Here is a 14,226-nt window from a genome sequence, read left to right as displayed (position 1 = left end):
ATGGGCTATTACGAATGATTGCTTCATCCAGCAGCCAGGGTGCGCTTCTGGGTGGCATCCACAGGGCACCCGAGCACATCTGTGGGCTATTAGGAGTGATTTCTTTCCTAACTGGTATTTCTATGCCAGTACATTGAGTCAGGCATTCATTGTATGAAGCAAGAATTCAAGTTGACTGCTCAATAACACTATTTTAGGGAATACCTAAGGAGGAGCTGACTAGAGATCTGCAAAATAGAGTTGGCGTGTGTGCTCAAATTATTTGCTTTTCATTGTCTTGGTGGTAACACAACTTAAGTAGTCTGTAATCTGGTCCTCTATTCTTCAATTTAAATCTAACTGGGTACAAAATAGAGACAGATAAAAAATCTAAATGGGTGTCGGCTTCTTCTTTTTGAAGATAAAAAATCCACAGCAGATAGCAAAAAATGAGAGACATGCAAGCTAAGCCAGTGTTTCTCTAGATATACAAGATACTGATGGTATGTGCTTTTCTCGACGAGAGGTATCATTTATTTCTTGTTTCAGATAATAACTTACATATCAGTATCTGTTCACTGTCTAAATTGTTTATTTTCATATCAGATTTTTTCTATCTTTTACTTTAACTTTCAAGCAAATACATGATTCCAATCAGATTATGTGGCTTCCTGACACATTTAATATTGTAATTCGGGTAGCATCATTTGTTCTTAAGACAGTAAAGTGCGGAAACTAATGCTTTGTCAAGCTTTTACAGTTGTTATGTAGAGGGTTAGGCTAAGCGCTCCAGTATATAGATGGCCATATTATTCTCTCTTCATGACATTGTTCTGAACTTCAATATAAAATTGTTTCATGAGGAGCTTCCTCTTTTAAATTTATTATCTCCATCTTTTCAAAGTTGAATTAGTCCAATCATGAACATTGTGATTGTATATTTAATTTTGAATGTTTCTTGAGTGTCTTTGCATATTTGTACTGTATGCAACTATTAAATATATATTTATTATGTATATATAATATATATTATATACAAATGCATCCACATCACCACCCTCTTCTCCCCCAAAAGAAAGAAAATTGTGCATCCACAAACCCGATTCTCGCATCTGCATATGCACCTGAATCGGTAACTAAGAATATCCCATTTAAATTAAAACAAATTACCCTCAATTTTGCATTTTATTAAAGCTTGGAAATCCAACATGGAGCCTTCAACGTGCAAGTAGAATGTCAATGTGGTATCAATATTTTTGTTTTGCTAATTGTTTACAAATATTCTGCTCATACAAGGGTCAACATGAGAACGGTATAAAGCTATTGAGAGCAGAACCATGATATGGTAATCAGCCCCTTTGAAGCAACACATTAGAAACTGCCTATGGAAGACCAAGAATCATGATTTAGTGTTCCACTTATTTAGAAGCTACTTCCACATTAAAATCCTACAAGGGAAGACCAAGATTCACGTCTTAGATTTTCATATTAGATATCCCTTTGGGATTTGAACTTTGAGTCTCAACCATTAACCAATTAAGCTCAACTTGTTGAACTCGTGATACATAATACTAAGACTTATCAATAATATTGCTATGACTTCATTTTCAGTCATTTTTACAACATTAAACCTATAATAGATAAGAGTGTCTAGTTTTCAAATATCACATCTTATTTTATATTCATATATTAATTTCTAATTTCATAAACTTGAACATAACATATGCTTCTCTTTTTTTAAATACTTTTGACTTTAAAAAAATTAATTAAATATGACTAATCTGGACATCACTCTGTACACAAAAAAATCCTACTACCATGATTTTGGGTCATTTCATGTAAGTCGTACACAAAGTGTTTCCAGTCTATCAACTACTACAATATTTGATTAAAATATTATCAAAAAATAACTTTAATGTCTATGCATCTTTCCAGAAAAAGGGTTATGGAAAACGTTTTCATTTGATACATTTAAGGAGGTCCATACACGTGCATGTTTTGGCCTCCCAAAACAGTTTTTTTCAAGATGCTTTTGTAAATATTAACTTTTACCATCTGATTATTAAAAGTTTAAACTAAATCACACAATTGAAAACTGAAAAATGGAATTTTACATTTCAAATTTATGCCATGTAAATATTCTATCAATAAGTGCTTCAAATCTTTACACCAAGTATAACAAACAATGATTTTCAGACAACGAAGAAGAAACCATTTTTTTGGCCATTCCCTCTATTAAACCTGCTTTCAAAATACTAATTATTGTATTCTTAGCAGAAAAGCTGATTGATAAATTTGTGGTTTAGACCCGAATTTTTTAATAGTAAACAAAAATGATAATCTACTCTGCCATGGTTAGGAACATACTACATTTAAGAGGGTGTGTGTGAGCGAAAAACCCAAACTTAACTCAACTCATTCATCAACACGTGAATCAATTAAAATATTCAATATTTAAAGTGCGTTAGTCATCTCATCATGCCACAGTTACAAAGCAATGTAAAATCCCTCCAAGAGTTCAAAGTGCAAAGGCCACATAAACAAAGAAACCAACTAAAACAATAGCTATTAGCCTATTAGCACCATTTGCATAGACCCGTCACATAATGATCAAAGAGCTACTTCATCAATGAAAAAGATAGAAATGCAAAGTATGGTTTGTGGCTCCAGCCAAGATGGAGTTTTTGAACACAAAAACCTGGAGTTCTCAAATTGGGTATGGATACACGTGTACAATAGGTCAACACGAAAAATGTTCTTTCTTGTTCTCCTTATCTTTTCCAAAGTGAAGGGGTGTGGCTAGGTGCATCTCTGCAAAACACACACGCCCACAACCTAAAAACATAATTAAGTTTAGAGTGTTGTATATCATGCATAAGCTAAAAACCACTACAAAATTTCAAAATTTTAAATTTGATTTTTAAATATCTGAAGGATCCAACTTAAATTCCATAATAGATGATGATTTTATGATGTTTAATTAATAAAACTAGTAAGCAGTTCACCAGTCAGTATCATATGGTTCATCGTCAAGACCAAATCCATTATCAACATTAACATTGGATAATTTTAGGAGATCAGAAGAGCAGTATGCTGGCTACTCGACTCCTTGAAAACTGACTTTGTGCAACAACAAAATAGATCCAAGTGTGTCACTTCAATTCTACATCCAACAACTTTGTTGCCCCTTCCTTGTACTCATCATCTTTGTGAGTAAGAAAGTGCAAGCTGGAGTCCATGAAAACTAACTTCTCTACTTCAATTGATGTCAATTGGTTGCAGTTCACTGAGTAGATGGACTCTGCAGTCCAATTCCATTCAACTAAAAAGACCTAGCAACCTATTGAAGCAAAGGAAGCTGTCATTACACAAGTTAAGTTTAAAAAACATTATAATCAAAGTTCCAATTTGAAAATAGTAATTTTTAGATGAAAAAATTAAATGTAAAGAGTTGGTAAAAGTTCATAAACTTGCAATAAAATTTTGATTGCAAGAACTTGGAGTTGCAGCGATTTGTGGCCATTAATCCTTTCTGAACTTCTCACAAAGAGCAGAAACAATTTGACCAATTGAGGTTGCAAAATCAACAGACTGACTTGAAACTGCACCTTCCATATTAGGATCAGGGAAGAGTTTGTAAGAGCTTTCCTAAACCCTTGTCTAACAAGTGCATCACAATATGATTGTACCTTCATCGGCATAGTAAGGATTTCTTACTATAGAATTTGGGAGTCAATATGAAGGCAAAAGATGGAGTAGGGTGATCATTTTATTCCACCAATGAACAAAAATTGACAACTCTTTGAAGGAGGTTCCTTTAAGACCTCCCTCTTCTGTATTTATGATGGATTCCATTCATCTCAATCCTTGGATCAATGGCTTCTCCGTGTCAGTAGAGTGGTCATACTCATGGTCTATGGAACTAAGAAAATATTCCACACAATCCCACCAAATGTCATCTAGAATTATTTTCTTTACAATTGTATGCCTTCCAATGTTGGATTGTCTTGATATAGACCATGAGTGACTGATGACCATACCAAAAGGTGTCTCTTGCACCTTCACATGTCATCTCAAGACAATTGTGTTGGATTGCAAATTCGGTCTCAACAAGCTATTGGAAAACAAAATATTGAAATTATCAACAAGAAGAATGAATACTTCATTTTTTTTCAAGTAGAATAAAAAAAAAAAAAACCTTAAATAGGTCTAGTCATGGTGAACATGTGATGGTCTGCGATGAACATTTGGATCTCTTCAGCTTCAATATAGATTTGTTTGATCCATTCTATTTTCATACCCAACTTTTGTAGCAAAAGTTTGAGTGAGTGCACAAAACAAGGTGTCCAACATATATCTAGAAACTGTGCCCCACCTAACATACCAACTGCTCTGCAATTCTTAGCATTGTCCATTATGAGTTGGACAAAATTTTGACACACTTCATTAATGCACTATAAAAGGATGTTAGCAATAAATTGTGCATCCTTCACTTGCTCCTCATAATCCACAATTTTCAAAAACGTTGTCCCATTCGGAAACAATGCAATCACATTGATTAGTTGCCTATATTCTGCATCTTTCCATCCAATGAAAATGAGACATGTTTCTTTCCATGAGACCTGAATGAGAGCTAATGAACCTTTTGTGTTTGACCTCCTTTGACAATAAGGTGTTACATACCTTCCAATAGTCTGGACCTATTTGCCCTTTTTGTGCTTCATTTACTTTTCTTATTTTGCCTTATTTTTTGTTAGCATTCTCTCTAACATCATTATTGAATGTCCTTTCCAATGGTCCCTTTTCTCTTGTCATATTAGAGGGAATATCTTCATTAATATTCAGAAATGGATGGCCTTCTACTACAATATCAAGGACAATACTTTGAGTAAGAGAAGGACAAGCAAGTGGCCACTGTGGACAGCTATTGATTCCCAATACAAGAATGGCACAAAAAGGGCCTTTCCCCTAGCGATAAGAAATTGTATATCGCTTATCACACCCACTACATATCCAAACATATGTCCCACCACCTAGAATTTGCACTACCATTTCTACATTCCTCAACAAAGGTACATTTGAGTCTATTTTGAAGAAAGGTCTGTCAATAGAACTAAAACTGGCCATGATCATGACCATCTATATCCAGCAACCTTACCAAAAGGAAATGAAAAACAAATGAAACTCAAACAATTTATAAAATATCTAAATTTTAAGATTCATACAAAATTGCAAATAATAGTTATATTTTAGATTATTTAATAATTATCAATTTTAAATTTAAATAGAACTTGATGTGTTGCACATTATTTATCACTACCTATGACTTAAGTTAATATTAAAAATAAATTAATTTTAATATAATAAAAATGAGTAATTCCTACAATACATTGTATTAGTTTCACAGTTTTAATTTAGTCATAGAGAAAAAAAAGATAAATTCAAATTAATTTATTAATATTTATGAAGAAAAATATAGATAAATTCAAAATAAATTATTAATATTTATGAAATTATATATACTGTTTAATAAACCATATAATTTAATGTATTTTAATTTTTTATTTCTTTAAATTCAACATTTACTTTTAGTATTTGAATAAATATTTTATATTGGTACTACTATATTAGAGTAAACTATTTATTATATTTAATAAATGGCAAATACTTTGAGATGCAGTTTAATGATGTTTATATCCAAAATTAAATACAGACAATTATAAAATTGTATGTAATAATGTTTTAATATTTGCCATAGTCCCAGCTAAATGTTAACTTTGTTTTGTAAGTTAATGTTTTCCCTAGTTTCGACTTTGTTAACTGTGTTTTTTGATGCTTAATAAAAACATCAAATTTGTGTTAAAATGCCAGCCTGAATCATCAACAACTGGCTGCCTCCAATTAGATGAAACGCATCCTTTGTTTCACCACAAAACCAGAAACAAAATCAGATTTGCATGCCATGCAATAAAAAACATGATGCGTCGTTGAATGGATCTATTATACTTCACTTTAGCATTTTTTAAGTCAAACCAATGCTAGTGATAAATCCAAAAATAGTTTGTAAATGTCACATCAATGCTTGAATGAAATAGGTATAAGAGGTTTTTGTAAGATTCATTTCAGGTATTAGACCTTGGACGAATCCATAGTCATTTCAGTTCAAATTCATATTGTGGTATGTTTCATACCCAAAATTGCAAGGGAAGTATGCAAATTCGGCAATGTAGCAAAAATTCACAAGCAGCAACAAACAATTAAAAATGAATACCATCAAGCAACCCAAACAACTAAATTTGCTTTTACAAAAAAACTAGATTAGTTCATTGTATGACAATCCAAAAGAATACAACAGCCTAAGGTTGAATGTGGAAACAAGAAGCCACAAAAGCCACTAGTGAGCACGATGTGAGCAACATCACCACACGAGGCATCGACCCTTTTCTTTTTAATCTATTTTTTATTATTTCAAAAAAAAAATTCTTTGGTTTATGATTCCTTTTGATTTGGATTTTGACAATTTTCTAATAAATATCTTTTGGACTACTTAAATGATTTCTTAGATGTAATGAACTTCTTAAGAATGAAAAAAATAACAGAGGACAAAGATATCTACAAAAGAAAATCAAAGGAATATGAAGAAAAATACAAAAATATTTTCTTGCTGAGGAAAGAACAAAAGTACAAATGCTATATATTCCTACATGGACCAAAATATAAATGAAAAATTAAAAGAAAAATCTTCCAATATATTTGTTAAAAACATAATGCAGCCTGATTAAATAATTGATAAGAAAACATAACTACTAGAAATCTTATGGCATGCCTTAGATGGAAACCAGTCAACTGAATTGAAAACTAATTCTACAAATTGACAAGTGAGATTAGTCCTAGCAATGGGTGAATACCTATTATGAATCTAGCAAAACAAGGAAAATAGTGTCCACCACTCAAGATTGGAAATGGTGCCTTTTGCATAAATGTCGAGCATACAAGGGCAAGATAAGTCCTTCATGACTCATAAGGATCATTCGTCAAAGGACATTTTCTTTTGTTCTATTGAAAAACAAACAATGTAAGTGAGAAGTGTTTCTTGCTAGCTTTATTTTGGTGTACTCAAAAGCTTGTCATGGAACGTGATTTCTCCATCATCATTGATGCACTTAAAATAACTCAGCCCCGCAAATAGTTAAGTCATGTCTATTCTGGAAGAATTCTCAAGTTGGAGGAAATGTGTATTCCTGTACCTCATTGTCCCATTGCTTCAATGAGAAAAATAAGAGGATTGATTCATTAGCAAATCAATGAATTGAGCTTTCTAATTTTCCACAACAGAATATTCTATTATGCATGATGAGATAATCAACATTTTGATGTTAATCATCCACCTTGACATGTACATGGATGTCATGTCTAATAAAATCATTCATAAGTATTAGCGGCTCATACTAGCTCCTCTATTTTCTAAGTTAACAGTTGTGCTTTTGCTTCTAGTTGTTTACCACTTTATAATGATTTTTTTTTTGTTGTGCTAGTATCTTAGGTGGTGTTTTCTCTGCAAGGGAAGGGCTTTATGCACAGTAGGTGGTAGATTAAGCAAATATCTATCCCTATATTCTTGCCTCACCCATGAGAGTTATCTTTTCTGCCAGAATGAGAAATTGTAAGCTCACTGTGATCATTATAGTGCTTCTGGTCACCATGCTTAGAAAATGTGTTCACTCCCAATTAGCAGATACACTGTGCATGGTCTGTGTGATGTGTTGCCAACTTTTTTCGTGCTTCTGGATGGAGATTGGTTACAATGCCAAATCCTATGGAACTTGGGAACCCACCAAAAAACTCAAAGCTTCATGGCCTTGAGAGTTGGCACATGAAGCTGCAAGATGTCATGTTACAAGAGAAGAACTCGGAGGATTTCTCTCAAGATTTGAAGCTTCTTATGAAGCATATGCTGCTTCCCCTTCAACATGGCTTGTTAGAGGCATCTAAAGTACACTACCATCAACAGAAGGGGGTAGTCTGATTCATTCAGCAAAACGAGCAGAATGAATTTAAGGAATTCAATTTGAAAGCTTAAACAATTCTGCCAACCTAGAGTTTCTTAAGGCAAAACTGGTGCAAGTCTCTGGCTTGGGAATATACAATCAGGTGTATGAACATTAAACATTGGTAACCAGCTCTTCAGAAATTGCTTGATGGGGAGTTCTGCAACTCCCTTGATTTTCCTCACTTGGCTGTTTGACTTGAGGATATTCTTTTGTGTATGGTTTCTGATTCAATAGTTGATACTTGTCAGGGGTTCCAATAACCGTTTTATAGCTCTGATGTTTGTTGTGCTCATGTTGGCAGCTAGTTTTGATAGCTTAAGGTTCTTTTTATGGTTTTGGATCACATAGATGTTGGAATATTTTGTCTGCTATCTTTCCTTCGGTTTATGACCTGCTCTGCTCATTCTGAAGCTGTTCACAAGGCTTTCTGGTTTGCTTTATAATTACCTTGCTTTTTGTTTACCTGAGAGCTGGGATACCATAACAGATCCCCAAAATCATGTCCAACGGAAAAAAACAACTAATATTAGTAGTAATTAATAATATTAAAAAGAAAAGAGCTAAGATTCCTAAAAAGTAAAAGCATATTCAGTACATGTATTATAATTTCCTGTGCCAATTCCTGTGCACCTGTTGATCCACTAGAGATGCATTAAATCTTTAGAAGAAAAATAAATAAGATGAAATAAATACTTCAGAAGGAACTACAAGAAGCATCGCTTTCAAACTTCCATTCATTACCTGCACAGTTGCTGTGTTCTCAAAGAAATTTCGCATGAATGGTTTCAACTCAAAAAGGCCATCCGGGACCCATTTATCACCCATTTTGGGAAATGTGTTGAATGCCCGCCCCTGTATTATGTTTAAGAGAAAGCATAAGACAAAATAAGGTCCCAAATGATCTATTTTGAATGATACTAGATTAATAGCATTAACAAACTTTTATTCTCATAAAATAACAAAGGTTTATCAAAGTTCAGGTTTCTCACTGCATCATTTCCTGCAACAAATGCCCCTGAAATAGCTGTTATGGCAACAACAGCACTCACTGGGAGGGCTAGCCTCCTGACCTTTTCTGCTCCTTTAACCCAAACTGCTGAATATGTTGGGGGTTCTGGCATGGCTACAGAAAGAGCCATCCAAAGAAGACCACAGTAAATTACAAATGCAGAAGTGAGATGAGTTGCCAAACGATAAGGACTCACTCTAGGTTCTGCATACTCTGATTCTGGTTCCTAAAAAAGAAACTTTGGCTGGAATCAGTTTACAAGGGCTGAAGGCCGAAAATTCTGTGGCATGGGAAAATAAGCATAGAGATATACTGATGTCTCCATTTACTGTATTAAAAAAAGCCAAAGTCACAGAGGTTATATGGTGTGCACTCTACCTGGAGGCCACTCTTCACCATCCACCAGCCTATCAATCCCTGTCCAGCACCCATAGCAAAAATAGCTGAAAGTCTGAAGCCAAGCTGTCTGGTTATGTATCCTTTCCAAACGAAGTATGCAAACGGAGCAGAGAAGACAATGCCTAGACCCCTTCCCCACATGCGATGTGCATATTCCATCCAATATATAAACTTGAAATCTTCAAGGCCGATTCCCTTGTTTACACTGCAGAGATAATTACAATTCGATAATTAAATGTAAGAACAGCTAATCTCATACAGATTAATCCAATGAATAAATTCCAAGAAGCTGCAAACATATAACATTATAAGCAATAGATATATCACATAAAGGATCCATCATTGTAGAACACACTGTAGGGACTTGAGACTTGAGTAGGATTATAAATTGTAATGCCATATCATAACACATCATAAAGACTTCAGCACTAAAAATGAAAACAGTAGTGTTAAACCAAGAATGCATGTTCATTCAAAACTGTTTACAAAATGCTGCAATTAATCTGTAATTAACAAAAACAAAGTTTTTATAATTAGGAATCTTCTCAACACTCCTTATTTTATTTCATGTTCTCAAGCCAAGTCCGGAATTGTTGAAACATCCACAACAGAAGGTTGTAATTTCCCCAAGTTGCGCTAGTTAACCCTGCCTTCTATCAATTGATAGGCAAACACACTTTCTGAATATCAAAGACCCAATTCCAATCTGTATTCTGGAAATTCATTCAAAAAGGCTATTCACAATTTCTAAGTTACCAGTTCAGGTTACACAATACAAAGTTCAAACTACAAGAATGAAGTTACAAAGTAACCCAAAGTGGGTGGTGCCAATAAGACTAGCTGCTATCAAGTATGATCAGCTATTGAATGCAGTTTCTGATGATTTTGCAAAGGGTTATACATAATGAAATAATGCAAGATTATCAAGATTTCTTATATGAACAAGGTAAATAGATTTTGTTGTCTTACTCAAGCAGGATGTAATCATGTGCAATATAAACTGGATTGCTTACAATATAGCTCAGTCAAGCACTGATAACATTTTTCACTGCTAAATAGTACAAACAAGGGTCCTCATCCTCCCAATCTAGTGCAAAGCCAGTACAAAGGGATATGATGATGTTTACTCAATCCTTATGCTATGGTTCAATGCTGTAAATCAGTAGACAGGAGAAATAGAAAAGCGTAATGTTTCTCATAAAGTACACTCCCATATCTATATCCTAAACCATTGCTTAGAACAGATACTTGGTTCCTATAGTGCTCAGAACATCCTATCTTACCATCACTGTAACACCTTCCCAAGAGATATGCAGGGGTGCTGAAAAAGCTCACAAAATCTTACTTCCAGAGTACATAAGAATTTGCACTCAAAAATTGAAGGGATTCCAAGAAATGGCATGTGTCCTCCTAAATAGAGATATCATCCAACTCCCAATCATGAATTCTATGAAAGCAATTAATAAACAGAGGTTCCCTCAATATCAACATAACCCAAGAACATAAGTTTAAAAAGCACGCAAACCAATTTCACAAAATACATTATAATTCTTGATCTTAAAGCTCCAACATTCTGCTCAGCCTAATAAAATTCAACTGTTCTTCACCAAATACCTTGGCCATCCTGGGTATCGAAAATTGTCCATGTACATAGAAACCACGCCCAAAAAACCTAAAATTCCCATATGTTTTGTTGCACTAAAAGTCAGTGCAATTTGCAGTCTAAATGAGATTATATTGCACTTTGCTTCCTTGAAATTCTGGAAAAACTCTGAAAAATCTTTGAAAAACATGGATAAAATCAGAAAAGCTCAGAAAATGTTGGCTGCAATGTTGAGGAAACAATGGGAACAACTCGATTAAATATCAGACTGGTTCTTTTGGAAAATATTGTATATTTTAAATGAAAATATCAATCTCTGGTACAAGATCTAATATATCACAAGATATCATATTTTTTGCAACAATCAGATGTGTTGTGTACACTCTTCTACAAGAGTGTTCAGGATCTAGAATATCAATAAAACAAGAAGATTAACGATATTGTAAAAAAATATATAATCTACCACTACTGTCACAACCTATGGATTTCTCCTCATTGTGCAGACAAGCGGGGCCTTCCTTGCTGCATCCTAAGAAGATCTTCACGTCCTCATCAATCCATAAGTTCAAGCAAGCTGAAACAAAAAGGAGAAATATAATTACTTAAAAATTTAACAAAAGTTCTTTTTCTCCATCTTCCTCTCCCCTTGTAAACAAAATACGTTCTCTTTTTATTGAGCAGCTCCCCAAAGTAATATAGTGGCGACCTTTAGGATAATTTAGGATAAAGTGACACCAGCCAAATTGTCATGATTGAGGTGGAGATTATTGTAGGTTGCAATCATAGTCTCCAGTTTGCAATGTAATTTCCAATACAAAACCAGAGAGGGCACTTCTATTCTCAAAATTTGACCCCCTTGTCAAATTCCAATAGGTCAACCATATTAATAAGTACTATTTTATATTTAAAAAGTAAGTTTCTATCTTGCCTTGGGAGTAAGTCTTAACTAACTAGTTCAATGAAGGATTGAATTGATTCTCTTATTTGTGTTGACTAATTACATGGGATAAGCACCAATGAAGATGCTCAAGGGTGCTTGAGCCCAAACTAGACTATTAGTTCAACTATCAACTAATAGGTATGTCAACTTGCACATCAAATATTTAGAAAGCGCTTAGAAATTGCATCTATTTCTAAGCAAAAATTAACACATCTTCTCTGTTTCTAAACAAAATAATTTAATGTAAAGAGTATTTGATCCAGTTGAAGTATGGCCTACTCAAAATTTGGTAACATTTGGACATCCCATTAAAAACATTAACCTATGTGTTGCATTAGTGAGCACATTAAAAATAGTGATGCCAGTTGAAATCTAGTGTGCTCTTAGCCTGCCAAGAAGACCCTCACCTGCTGAGTTACGTATTATGATGCCACAGGAACATCCATCTAAATAGTGACCGGGGGAAACATTCATTATGATGTAATGTCCGCTTCTCTTAATACTTAGGAAATAGGGATGATAAACACAAAAAGTTCAATTGCAAGAGGATTCTTTCCAAAAAGGCTCTAATAGCATTTACAATATTGATTATTGATGCTGTTATATGATGTATAAGATAAAGTAACACTGCTATCTCTGGTATAACAATTAGATTTATGCAAAGAACATCTCTGATCTATATATCTGATTTTCACTTCTTCCATACAATATGAATTGTTCAATCAATGTTATTGATAGCCATCTCTGATATGACACTGAGAAATATGCTTCAATCTGATTCTGTAGCTTACAGCAATGAGGTGTCTGCTGCTCCTGATCTATATTTATAAGCATGCAAATATATTCAGTATTACTTACACCAATGCATTGCTATTTCTGATCTTTCTTTATAAGATGCAAGTATATTCAATATCGCTTACAGTTTGTATTGCTCTTTCTGATCTGTCTTTATAAGTATGGAGTACATTCAATATCCCATTTATTGATGTTATTGTTGTTTCTGATCTTGACCCTTAAATGTATGCTATTGTCTTCAATACTGCTTGTAGTGATAATATTGATATGCCTGGTCTGGATTTTACAAATATGCAGCAGTGGTACTCTTCCTGATTTCTTATGTTAATAATATGCAACCTGATTTGCCAAGAGGCCAATGCTCACTTTGAGTGATCTAACAAAGAAGTATAAGAAACTAGCGCTTGCACTAGATGCAGTGCAATGTTGCTGCCAATAGTATTTTCAAGGTCTCTGCAATCAAAAATATTTGAAAGTAGATCAATTTAACTGAAAATTAATTTCAATATTTTCCAATTTAATATTTTTCATGCTATACTCAAATTCCATCATTAATGTAGAAATTCATCCATTGAACTCCTTAAGAATTGAATTTAACTATTCCCCAACTCTTTTCACAAATTTCCACTTATATTTATACAAAGATGCTGTAACTTCAGTCAAAATAATACAAAACATCTGAATGTATGGCATAATCACACAAATGAAACAGAATCCAAACCAGCTAGTAGGGCTGGTCTTGCCCCCGTAGATACCTGTGAACCCAATGTAAGGCCCTATTGCTAACACGCCCTGCAAAATCTCACAAAGCTTAGAACAATAAATTACTTGGAGGCTGACAAAGAAGTTCGTTAAACATGTCTTGGAGACTGAAAACAGAAAAAGTAGCCAACACAACACAACCACTGGAAAACTAAATGCATCACATTTGTAACATTGATGAAAAGCCATCCATGCCCACTCTGTATGTTTCCACATACAAACACATGCAAGATGGATGTCTTCAAAACCCTATGACACACTGAATTTTTCTTTAAACATGCAACACATGTAACTCTCACAATACCCAGTTCATAAAATAATATACTTTGCAATTACTTTGGAAAAATGAACATTGATAATGGGGAGCTCAAATTTTATTAAGTTGTTCTGTAGCAAATTGAGACGAATTGAGTTTATTTCAGTAGATACTAAGGTCCATGCTATCTCCTGTAAATAGATGGAAAAAAGAAAATGACCATTCAAAAGGGGATGAGTGAATCTCCCATCCTGCCTTCTTAATTTGGAAGCACATGCTTCAGTAGGATTTGCCTCCACCCTCCCTCAAAACATTCCTATTATTGCAAGTCATTCTGCTAGTATTCAAGGGAAGACTGTATGGTGTACCCTCCCTAATACTAAGAATTCATTTCCTAACACTAAGACTGTATGCCCGGTTCCAAGTTTCTAC

The 14,226-nt window shown here is 34.0% G+C and overlaps 1 protein-coding gene across 2 annotated transcripts in view; it reads right to left on the bottom strand.

Annotated features, from left to right (window-relative positions):
* The window catches only part of COX15 (cytochrome c oxidase 15), a 133,899-nt gene that overhangs the window by 13,226 nt on the left and 106,447 nt on the right, over window positions 1-14,226 (bottom strand). For both annotated transcript variants that reach the window (XM_089787556.1, XM_089787562.1), the window contains exons 4-6: window positions 9,418-9,643; window positions 9,020-9,265; window positions 8,772-8,882 (exon numbers count right to left, since the gene is read on the bottom strand). In XM_089787556.1, the coding sequence (XP_089643682.1) occupies window positions 8,772-8,882; window positions 9,020-9,265; window positions 9,418-9,643 (583 nt within the window). The remainder of the gene's footprint in view (window positions 1-8,771; window positions 8,883-9,019; window positions 9,266-9,417; window positions 9,644-14,226) is intronic.

Source organism: Cupressus sempervirens, chromosome 1, assembly GCF_028749045.1.
Source record: "Cupressus sempervirens isolate cs-2001-9-10 chromosome 1, ASM2874904v1, whole genome shotgun sequence".
Classification (NCBI taxonomy): Eukaryota; Viridiplantae; Streptophyta; class Pinopsida; order Cupressales; family Cupressaceae; genus Cupressus; species Cupressus sempervirens.
Note: the sequence above shows the minus strand (reverse complement) of the source record. Positions and strands in the feature narration are given on the sequence as shown.